Genomic DNA, 12,436 nt, shown 5'->3' with positions numbered 1-12,436 from the left:
TTTTCCATTTTCAGTACATCACTCTTTGTTTATTGCAATGCCTTTGTTTTCAGTTTTGCCTATCCCCGGGAATTTGAAATTCCTTCACCATCTGCATTGATCTACCTACCTAACTGGAGCCCTTCACTTTGGGAGCTTGATTAACTCAAAATACTGATTGCTGTTACCCTCTGGATGGAGCCCCAGGAAGCCAGGCTTACCTGAAGGAGACTTCGGACGCCATCCCTAAAACAGTCGGCTGCCACGGCAGCATAAAAAGCCTTGACTTTGTTCTTGATCAGCCAGGCCTGCTTTTTTGCCATGCCACTGTTCATCTCTTTAACACACAGCTTGCGCGGGCCCTGCACGACACAATGAGATATTGGTTAGCTGCCCTGCTGTTAGATATGGCATTGCTGTTGTTTTTCAGAGGACAAAAATAGCCAGCAAGGCCCTGCTGAGTTAAGAAATGGGGGAAAGGAAAAAAAAAACCAGCTCACTAAACAGAGTTCATGCAGATCCAACCTTTTGGAGAAGATCCTTGCCGTTCCCATTAGTCTCTCGCCACCAAGAATGTCTAGACAGATTAACACCTGCTTAATTAACTGCCTCACGCCAAATGAAAGAGAGCTGAGGGCATTGTAGCAAGGGAGGAAAAAAAAATACAAAATGTGATTGAAGAAGCTCAGGATAAATACACAATCAACCTTTGACACCATAGTGAGAGAGCCACATTCAGTAACACCGAGGAGGAGATGTTAGCGAGAGTCTCATTTCTAGAAATGGGTAGTCATTCCTGGCAGTCAGAACATGGTGAACCGCAAGCCCTGTCCTGGCTGGCTACACTTAGGACAAGTCAAGTTGGTCCATTTGGTTGTCTGCCTGTGTGAGGCAAGAATACCCATGTACCACTCTTCCTTGTGTGGTGTCAATAGTCTCCTACTCAACTAAATTAATATTCTGCTCTCATCCAATGAATTTGTTTGGAGCAAATTCACATACCCATGACACAGGAAGAATAAAAGAGATTATAAGAGAAGGAGGCAGGCAGAAGAAGCATTTTATTTTATAATTTCAACATTTGGGTTTCAGGACCTAATTTTTTTTTTCTGCCTCTAGGGTTATTTATCACTTGCACTACAAATTCACTGCTCCTGGTGGCCATCTTTTTTTCCATTGTTGTTGTTGTTGCTGCTGTTGTTGGCTAGGACGAAGAGAAACTGAGAAAGGAGGAGAAGACAGAAAGGGGGAGAGAAAGAGAGACACCTACAGATCTGCTTTACCACTTGTGAAGCTTTCCCCCTACAGGTGGGAAGCCCGGGGCTCATACCAGGATCCTTATGCCGGTCCTTGTCCTTTATGCTATGTGCACTTAACCTAGTTTGCTACCTTCTGGACCCCCAGAAACTAGTTTTTGACTGAATTTTTTAAAAAATTTATTTTTCCCTTTTTTTAAAATTGTTGTTGTAGTTATTATTGTTGTTGTTACTGATGTCGTCATTGTTAGATAGGACAGAGAGAAATGGAGAGAGGAGGGGGAAGAAAGAGAGGAGGAGAGAAAGATAGACACCTGCAGACCTGCTTCACCACCTGTGAAGGGACCCCTCTGCAGATGGAGAGCTGGGGGCTCGAACCGGGATCCTTACGCCGGTCCTTGTGCTTTGAGCCATGTGTACTTAACCAGCTGTGCTACCTCCTGACTCCCTTTGACTGAAATTTTATTCTTACTCCTTTTTCTATAGAAGTCCAAGCTATTTTTAAAATTTTTTCGTTGCATGTTTCAAATTAACCCTGAAGAATTTCTGACTGTCTTTTTTTTCCATGGTTGACAAGGCACAAATCTACAGTTCTTTATGGGGGAGTCAGTTCATGGAGACATTTGGCAATTTGTTGAACTGGCATAGATTTCATACAAGCCACCTAGAAACTTGATAAAATGCAGTGCTCATATCTGGAGTGGGACTTGAGGTTCCATATTTCTGATGAGTTTCCAAGTGACATAATGCTGCATGCTAGATGTGCTGCTACTGACATGTATTTGACATATGGTTGGTCCACATTGAAATATGTTGGAGTTGGATGATGACAGACTGGATTTCAAAACCTTGATATGGAAAAAGGAACTTAGCAGGGGAGACAGCATAATGGCTCTGCAAAGAGACTCTCATGCTTGAGACTCTGAGGTTCCAGATTCAATCCCCCAACCATGATAAATCAGAGCTGAGAGCTGCTCTGGTAAGGAAAACAAAAAAAGGAATTTAAATTTTATCACACATATTAATAACTTATTACTTTAGAATTAGCTTTACCTACTTGTTGGAACTTAAAAGAACTTAAAGGTTAGCTTTACCTACTTGTTGGAACTTAAAAAAAATAGCCACTAGATAGAAATTTCAAAGTACATATGTGACACTGATTGTACATTATTTTGAAAAAAAATTTATTTATTTTCCCTTTTGTTGCCCTTGTTTTTTTTTTGTTTGTTTGTTTTGTTGTTGTTGTTGTAGTTACTAATGTTGTTATGTTAGATAGGACAGAGAGAAATGGAGAGAGGAGGGGAAAACAGAGAGGGGGAGAGAAAGATAGACACCTGCAGACCTGCTTCACTGTGAAGTGACCCTCCCCCCTGCAGGTGGGGAGCCGGGGGCTCAAACTGGGATCCTCACACCGGTCCTTTGCACTTCATGCCATGTACACTTAACCTGCTGTGCTATTGCTCGACTCGCCACTGATTGTATTTTTATTACACTAGGTGATCTCTGAGGTCCCTTCCATTTTACTCTCTGTTAAAATTGCACCTGATTCTTTGTAGATGTATTTGTATCAGTATGTTTCCTACATTATGTCATTCTAAATTCTGTCAGCTACAAAAGAAAGAAGGCATATTTGTCCAAAGAAAAATTACTGGTAACAACAGCTAGGAGAAACAATACCCAATAACTAGGAAAGGTTTTGGACCATCAGTGTATTGAGTTGTACCACAATGACTTTGAAACCCTGGGGAAGCTGGCATTTATTTAAATAGATACAGTTTTACAGATGTCTATTAGTTTTAGGAAAATCCAGATTAAACATTAATTGTGACAAAGAGATTTACTTTAATGCCTAAATTTGCCATACTGAGAAGTCATAAAAATATTTCATGCAGAATCTCACTTTGCTAAAAGAGATTATAGTATCCTTGTAGCATACTTATTAATGGGAGGCAAGGCTGCAATGCAAATGCAGTAAGGAAAAAGCAAACTAACAAAGAAAGAAGAAATACTTGAATATAATTATTCAACATTCAAATGGATTTCATCACCCAATTAAAATATTATAGAGATTAGCTTCAGTCAGAATCCATAATAGGAATACATAAATTAATTGAGGATTTGAACAAAGAAGCCTTATAAGTCATGTATAAACTATGTCTTTGACATTGATTGAGAAAAGGCTAAAGACTTTTTTAGCATTGGGTTCCAGGAGGTGTGGCCATGGAGTAAGGGCACACAGTCTGAACTCTCTCCCCCCAAAATAAATATCTACAACTATTCATCTTAACAAACCTCACCAACTACAACTAAAACAGCCACAGAAGCACCACAGCCTCAGCCACCAAGTTCCAGATGCTACTATGATCCTATCCTGACCTCCCTGGGTAGAAGGCCTCACCAATGCTTCCTGTAACCTCACTTCTCCAGAGTCCTACCCCAGTAGAGAAGGATAGAAACAGTCTAGGTTGGGGGAGGGGGGTTTAGATTGCCTAATGGTTATGCAAAGAGACTCTCAAGCCTGAGGCTCTGAAGTCTCAGGTTCCACCCCCCCAACATCACCATAAAACATAGCTGAGTAGTGCTCTGGTAAAAAATAAATAAAAGAAACAGGTTGGGGTATGGATTGACCTGCCAATGCCCATGTCCAGCAGAAAAGCAATTATAGATGTCAGCACTCCCACCTTCTGCACCCCCAAAAGACTGTTGGGTCCTACCCCCAGAGGGATAAACAATAAGAAAGTTTCCAATGAAGGGGATGGATCACAGAACTCTAGTGGTAGGAACTGTATGGAATCACACCCTTATTACAAATTATACCCTTTACAACCTTATAAATCAATATGAAATCACTAATAAAAAATAAAACATACAAAATTTTAAAAAAGAATATTTTTATTACTTTGCCTGGAGGAGTTGATGTGATACTACATCAACTAAAAGAATGCCACGAAAATAAGTCACAGAGGGGTTTCAGTGTCATTAAGATCGTGTAGAAGAATTTGGGCTAAATGCAGTGTTCTTTCCAGCTTTCATTTTTCAAAACAATGAGCTTGTTTCCCTGGTTGGAACTGTGGGGAAGTGAATCCCCCCCTTATCTGCTTCATGTTTCACCTCATGCCCTTTTATAGGTCATTGCATTCTTCTTGCATGTGGTCATACCACTGATTAATTTGGATTAACACCACAACAAATGACTAAAGAGTAGATGCGAAAGTTGAAATTAATAAGAAATTGAAGACAGAAGAAATAAGAATTTTCATTTCTAGGGATCAGGCAGTGGCACACTGGATTAAGCACACATAGCATGAAGCACAAGGACCCACACAAGGATCCTGGTTTGAGCCCCCTGGCTCCCTACCTGCTGGGAGGTCACTTCACAAGCAGTGATGTAAGTCTGCAGGTCTCTCTGTGTCTCTCTCTCTCTATCTTCCCCTCCCCTCTCAATTTCTTTCTGTCCTACCCAAGGAAAAAAATGGCCACAGGAGCATTGGATTTGTAGTATGAGCATTGAGCCCTAGCAATAACCCTGAAGGCAAAAAAAAAAAATTCATTTCCCCTGGGTCATGGGCTTTAAGTTAGCTCCACTGTACCACAGAGTTGTGGTTTGGTGATCTTCTCTGAGTTCTTTTAAGCATTTCTTTGAATTGAAAGAATGTTCTAGATTTTGTGAGATATTTTTAAAATTTTCAGGAAAAAAAGAGAAATTTGGATTATTGTTAGGAGGGGCTTTACATGACAAGACTATAGAAAGTTATCCCTTCTCTGTTTTACAGTGAGAGAAGAGTTTAAAAGAATCAGAGCTTAAAAAACATTAAAAACTAGGAAAATCTCTCCACTAGTCCAGGCTTTGGGTCCATGATTGCTCAACAATTTGTTTGGCTTTGTATGTTAACTCTCTTTTTAGCCACCAGGTTCCAGATGCCATCAGGATGCCGGCCAGGCTTCCCTGGACTGAAGACCCCACCAATGTGTCCTGGAGCTCCGCTTCCCCAAAGACCCACCCTACTAGGGAAAGAGAGAGTCAGACTAAGAGTATGGACTGGCCAGTCAACATCCATGTTCAGTGGGGAAGCAATTACAGAAGCCAGACCTTCCACCTTCTGCAACCCACAATGACCCTGGGTCCATGCTCCCAGAGGGATAGAGAATGGGAAAGCTATCAGGGGAGGGGATGGGATATGGAGATTGGGTGGTGGGAATTGTGTGGAGTTGTACCCTTCCTATCCTATGGTTTTGTTAATTTATCCTTTCTTAAATAAAAAATAAATTAAAAAATAAAACTAGGAAAATGGGACTGGGCAGTAACGCAGTAGGTTAAGCGCAGATGGTGTAAAACGCAAGGACTGGCATAAGGATCCCAGTTATAGCCCCTGGCTCCCCACCTGCAGGGGGGCCGCTTCAAAGGCAGTGAAGCAGATCTGCAGATGTCTATCTTTCTCTCCCCCTGTCTTTCTTCCCGTCCTTTCTCAATTTCTCTCTGTCCCATCCAACAACAACAGCTATGACAACAATAACAACTACAATGGCAACAAAATGGGAAAAGTAGCCTCCAGGAGCAGTGGATTCATAATGCAGGCACTGAGCCCCAGCAATAACCTTATAGGCAAACAAACAAACAAACAAAAACCTAGGAAAACATTAATGAAAATAGACTTACAATGGGATGTACATATGTGAAGTGACTAGAATACCAATATAACACAGACACTATTGCCTTTTGAAAGGGAGATTCTTGGGGTACTTTGGTTTGACCTATGGTTACTAATTTCACTTCATAAGTGAGTATGAACCTGTCTGACAAAAATGTTGACCATTGCTACTTAGCAAAATTAGAATATTTCTGTCATTTTATCGCAGACAGTTGAATCATATTAGATTGGCAGGATTCATCACTTCTTGGCAAGAAGATACATTTTGTATGCTTCAGCATATTATTTTGTTTGATCTTTCAAAATTTAAAAATCATGGTCCAGGAGGTGGTGCAGTGGATAAACCATTAGATTCTCAACCATGAGGTCTCGAGTTTGATCCCTGGCAGCACATGTACCAGAGTGATGTCTAGTTCTTTCTCTCTCTTTCTCTGTCTATCTTTCTTATTAATAAATAAATAAATTCTTAAAAAATAAGCCAAAATTTAAAAAATCAGAGGCACATTAAAAATAATCTTTTTCACCTATCAGCAAAACACCATGTAGTTAATAAAAGATGCATTCATAGACTTAAAAGCCCTTTTTAAAAAATTACTTTTTATTATCTTTATTTACTTTTTGGATAGAGACAGCCAGAAATTGAGAGGATAGGGAAGACAGAGAGGGAGAGAGACAGACACCTGCAACACTGCTTCACCACTTGTGAAGCTTTTCCCCTGCAGGTGGAGACCAGGGACTCAAACCTTGGTCCTTGAGCACAGTAACATGTGCACTTAACCAGGTGTGCTATGGCACCAGCCCCGGATTGAAAGCCTTTTGCAAATTTAATACAGGCAAAATTTAGGAGAGAGGCAAATGTTGTGTTTTAGGGTCAAATTTGTGTTGTCAATTCCAGATCAAGTGAACCAGCTTTCTATCTATGTGAAGTATATTTGTTTTCATTGGTGTTAATAAAAAATGTCCTGAGTGTACATGTGACACTGCGCAGCACTGAGTGAATGATGTTGAAACCCAAAAGCTCCAGGTGCTAAACTTCAGTGAGAACTGACACCATCTGGTTTTTAGAAGTGAGCAGAGTGGACTCAGATGGTTAAGGGTTTCAAAAGCCAAACTAAGTTGTCTGTAATGACTGGTTTTTTATTATTTTTCCCAACTACTACAAATGAGGTCCTGAGGACACCAAATGACAAAAGCAAAGGCAGTCTTGGCATGCTTTGGTGTGCAAGGTAGAATGCGTAGATTTGCAACTCTTGACTTAATACTAAACTCACAGAACTTGGCTATTTTCATAAATATGAGGGGAAATAGAAGTTGAAGTCTTTCTCTAATTTTTTTTTTTTTTTTGTCACCAGGATGGTCACTGGAGTTTGGTGCTTGCATGGCTCTACTGCTTCTGGTGGTTACATTTCTTTCTTTAGATGGGGGTGGGGGGTGAGAGAGAGAGAGAGGAAGTTTCTCCCCTTGTAGGAAACTCCCACGTTGTGACCCAGGGCTCTGGTCCAGGTCCTTGTGCATAATAACATCTGCACTTGACCAGTTGAGTCACCTGCTGGCCCACTCTCTGATCTTTCTATGGTGGTAGGAATAAAGTACAAAAGAAGAAGAAAACCACACACTGAATATAAAGGCTTTAGGGTTGTAAGTATATCCTTGATTTATCATGTGGAGACTCAGAGGAGAAGACTAGAAAACATTTAAGTGTTACTAAACTGGATTCTTTAAAAAGGTTCTCCAAATTTGTCTTGACATCCTCTGAAACCTTCAGACTGAATAGAAAGAAGGCATGAAGCAGGGAGAATAAAGTCTAGCCGGGGGAATGTGACAGTTGGGAGAGTTGGAAGCCCACAACATGGGTTTGGGGTCCAAGAAAAGGAAAAAAAAACCTCTTTTAGCTTCAGTTTCAGCTGCTTTGAGGACCATGGCATCTAGACCTTTATAAATGCCTCAGATGTAGGAAGTGGTAGCTATAGTCGCATGCTTCCCATCTGCCAACCAACACTGAAATGCCAGGGAACTTCAAGCTTTGCAACAAGTCAAGCCAGCACTTCAAATAACTGAAGGTCACTATAAGGACAGTCCCATAGCCTGCTGTCCTGTGACTAACTGAGTGGGGGTATATATCTCACTGTTCTGTTGTAATCAACCTGTTTGCTACTTAAAAAGTCCAGGAGCCAGAGCCTAGAAATGGTTTCTCAAAGAGGCTCTTATAGTTTTTTTTTTCTTTTCCTGAAGGGGATACATTTATTTTGGAACAATAAGGGCATCTATCATATATCAGGTATAGCATAATGATAATGACAATGTTAACAGTAACAACCAAAATTATCGAAGCATTTACTTGATAGATCCCAAGCCAGGTATGTAACTGGTGGTGCTCTGTTCTAACAGCACTGTCAGAGATGCAAATCTAGAAAATATGTAATTTTTTTTGCAACAACACTATAACATAAGCAATAGTATTATTATTATTCTTGCAACTGAGAAAGTTGAGGCACAAGAAGACTAAACTATATGCCTAATGAAATCAAAGCAAATAGGTGGCATAGCAGTGATTTAAAACTTGGCTTTCTCAAATGCTGATGAACACCAACTTTCTAGAGTTAAAACAAATAGACTGTGTATACTATACATGTATGCCATATCTCTTGCCATCATATATACTAATTCACCTTTTGCATAAGCTTTTAGGAGAAGGTTTCTAATGGATAACCAGTATCCCCCACATCCCCTTCCACCTGTTCTCTTTTTTCTTTGCAAATATGACTATAAATGAGCATAGAATAAAAACAAAATTGTGGCACTACCTAAAACCCATGTGCTCCTAAGTAACTAAATGGGAAGATCATTACAGGATGTAGTAACTCTTCTTTTTCCAAGAACCCCTTAGTTCCTGGGTGCATGAGTCTTGAGTTTTAACAGGGAGAGACCAGCATAGTGATGTATAATGGAATCCAATATGCATATACCAGGGTTACTGAAGGCCCAGTCTTAGGTAACTACTTATGATGAAATAGTATTTGAGCATCATAAACTTTATTCCATTATAGCATCAAGGCTTATAGGCAATAACTTTCTATCTCTTAAAAAGACTTTTCTCCCTTGCCAGTATATGACTGTTCACATTCCCAGTTTATTTCTCTTGTCCTGAAGATAGGTTATTGCCTGCTAAACTAAGTTTCCTCTAAATTATTGGTGAACAAAAATTCCTCAAACTGCTTATTCCATCAAAACCAACTCCTATATTGGATTGGTCAAAATGAAACCCACTAATCTAGGACACCAAAGTTGATAATATGAAAGAAAAAAAAAGGTACTTGATACAATTTAAAAAAAAACAACAACTCTCTGGAGCCACAGTTAGTCATTATTTAGCCTGCCAACCTTATGTAGTGAGCAGGACTCTCTCCACCCCATACTAGATAATTATATTGAATTATGATAAACGTTACTATCATATAAGCACAAACAAGAAAGAGCATATGACCAGTTTACTCCATAAAGAATTTAGAGCACTGAAAGTGTAAATGAGGTCTAAGTGCTGGGTATGATGGCAAGTGGTGTATTAGCTATTGTATCATAGCTCAGTAAACTGGCCCCTGGGGCTATACAACTTCCTGATGGTTCTAGTCCCTGGCAGGCACTGGTGATTTAGATAGTGATGCCCCGTTCTAAGAGCACCCCCAGAGACATATGTCTGTTAAGGCTTTCCACTCATGGTGGAATATATGAGCACAATGGATTGATCTGAACCTGCCACTTTTTTGATATCTGACTTTCAATAATTTAATTTCCCTGAACCTCACTTTTCCAGTTGCCAAATGAGAGCAAGTCTTTTCTTTCTTAGCTTATAGATCATATATGACAATCTAATACAAAATGCTTTGAAAAGCACGTAAATTTTAAAAAAGTACTTTAGAATAACAGGATTTTGAGTCATGTGTGTGTGTGTGTGTGTGTATGTGTGATGTGCATAGGACTGGTTAGAGGCTTTGAATGTACACTTTGGTTAGGATTTGAATGCTTTATCCCCACTTTTCAGGTTTCTGTTGGTAAATAATTATGGTTACCCTTTTAGCTTCTGCTTTGAATATCACCAATAAGTTATCTTTTTTTTTTCTCTGTTATTTTCCTATCATATACTCCCTGAACAAGAAGGAGTTCAATTTATCTTTGGATATTTTTTCTTTTATTTTTTTCTCTTATATTTATTTATTTATTCCCTTTTGTTGTCCCTTTTTATTGTTGTAGTTATTATTGTTGTTGTTATTGTTATTATTATTGTAGTCGTTGTTGGATAGGACAGAGATAAATGGAAAGAGGAGGGGAAGACAGAGAGGGAGAGAGAAAGATAGACACCTGCAGACCTGCTCTATTGCTTGTGAAGTGACTCCCCTGTAGGTGGGGAACCGGAGGCTCGAATCGGGATCCTTATGCTGGTCCTTGCGCTTTGCACCACCTGTGCTTAACCCGCTGTGCTACTGCCGGACTCCCTCTTTGGATATTTTACTAAGACCCAGAAATCTTGGTTTAATTCCCTAGATATCTGTAGTACCATCAAGCTTATCCAAATATTTATTCTAAATTCTATGTGCTGTCACTAGAAGCCATTATGCCTGCTTCTCTCCTCATCAGTTAATCCATTTAATAGCACTCTCCAGCTCATTCCATCCTTTTATATTTCTGTAGTCAGTTATCACCACAAATGCCTTTATTTTATTTCTGCACCAGTTCTCTATTTCCCAACTCAAAGGTTATCATTTGGAAATATTTATCACTGTTAGTTGGCCTCCTGTGGAATCTGAAACACATTTTATCCATTCATTTAAATTCAGCATCACGAGTCTTTGCTAGTCTTTGCTTTGTGAATCAAGGAAAAGGCACTTGTCCAAATTGTTTTGCCATTCTCCTGTCACAAAATATACTCTCTCTGCTCACTCACCGAAAATAATACAAGGAGAGCAGAGAAGAAAAAGCACCTTTTTGGGATATAGGGGCTCTTACCACAAACACTTCACAGCAGATGCAAAGGCCACTGTTCTTGGTAAAGGCATGTGTTATGTCCAAGAGCGCGGGTCTTGTCATGGGGCCACCTGTCAAGACAATGCATTGGGGCCTGGAAATGAAAGAAAAAGGTATGAGAACCAGCTATCACAAGAAGCCCACCATAGTGAAAAGAAAGAAAGAAAAAAAAACAGAGACAAAAGGCTTGGCATAATGAAATGACTTCTTCCCCAGTAAGTGTTACACTTTTCACCAGAATTCTTGAAACATTCTGCCTGGTCATCTTTTCATTCTTGGATTAGAGTGTGAAGACAAAAGTGACAAAAGAAAAGGAAAAGTAGTCTGAGGTACTTCCTGCCATTTTGTTCCCTTTAGGAAACAAACTATCTCAACCCTCCCAACATAAGCTACCTCTCTCCAGTAAGTATACTTAGGCTACTTTCCTTTGTTGTCGTAAGTTTGTGTTTCAAGACTCCATCTAAAACAGTTTAACTGACTAATGGAGAGTTTAAAGTGTAACGATTGGGGGCTGGGCAGTGGTGTATGTACCCAGTTAAGCATGTATAGTACTATGCTCAAGGACCTGTGCAAGAACCCGGGTTCAAGCCCCCACTCCCCACCTGCAGTGGGGACACTTCAAGGTGGTGAAGCAGGTATGCAGGTATCTATCTTTCTCTCATTCCTATCTCTCCCACTCCTCAATTTCTGTCAGTCTTATTAGAAAAAAAAAGGAAAAAAAAATGGCACCAGGAATACCAGTGATAATCCAGAAGGTAAAATAAATAAAATGTGACTGCTAAAATAATTTAGTATAGCGCACGACCTTAACTTAACTGAAGAGAGTAGCAATGAGTAAGGTGTGTGGAGATTTGGGGACATCTCTTTTGAAATCAAGTTTTTTAGATTCTCTCTCTCTCTCTCGTTTTCTTTTTGCCATTCTCCTTCTTGTTCTTTGCATGAAAGATATATAGCTGGGAGTGGGCATAACTCAGAGAGGAAGAGAAGAAGCACTCTCCCAGAGGGGGCTGTCTGAATAAATGGCAATTTTGTGTGACTGCCCATTCTTTGATATATCAGGAAAACATGTAACCATTCTTGCATATTTGTCTCCAAAAATAAAACCACAAACAATTCATTCTGCTTTATATTTTAATGCTTTTCAGCCACCAAGTTGCAGATGATACCATGACACCATCCTGACTTCTCTAGGCAGACAACCTCACTAATGTATCCTGGAACCCCACCTCCCCAGAGCCCTGCCTCACTAAGGAAAGATAGAAACAGGCTGGGGGTCTGGATCCACCTACCAACTCCTATGTCCAGCAGAGAAGCAATTACAGAAGCCAGACCTTCCACTTACTGTACCCCATAAAGATCTTTTGTCCATATTCCCAGAGGGATAAAGAACAGGGAGACTTCCAATGGAGGGCATGGGATGCCAACTCTGGTGGTGGGAATTGTACCCCTCTTATCCCACAATCTTGTTGATCGTTATCAAATCACTAATAAAAAAAGACAAAGAAAAAGAAAACTACTTCTAATGTGAAACAG

The 12,436-nt window shown here is 39.9% G+C and overlaps 1 protein-coding gene across 5 annotated transcripts in view; it reads right to left on the bottom strand.

Annotated features, from left to right (window-relative positions):
• The window catches only part of SLC12A1 (solute carrier family 12 member 1), a 122,641-nt gene that overhangs the window by 41,315 nt on the left and 68,890 nt on the right, over nt 1-12,436 (bottom strand). For all 5 annotated transcript variants that reach the window (XM_016185650.2, XM_016185651.2, XM_007517317.3 and 2 more), the window contains 2 exons: nt 10,886-10,997; nt 201-341 (listed from right to left, as the gene is read on the bottom strand). In XM_016185650.2, the coding sequence (XP_016041136.1) occupies nt 201-341; nt 10,886-10,997 (253 nt within the window). The remainder of the gene's footprint in view (nt 1-200; nt 342-10,885; nt 10,998-12,436) is intronic.

Source organism: Erinaceus europaeus, chromosome 16 (assembly GCF_950295315.1).
Source record: "Erinaceus europaeus chromosome 16, mEriEur2.1, whole genome shotgun sequence".
NCBI lineage: Eukaryota > Metazoa > Chordata > Mammalia > Eulipotyphla > Erinaceidae > Erinaceus > Erinaceus europaeus.
Note: the sequence above shows the minus strand (reverse complement) of the source record. Positions and strands in the feature narration are given on the sequence as shown.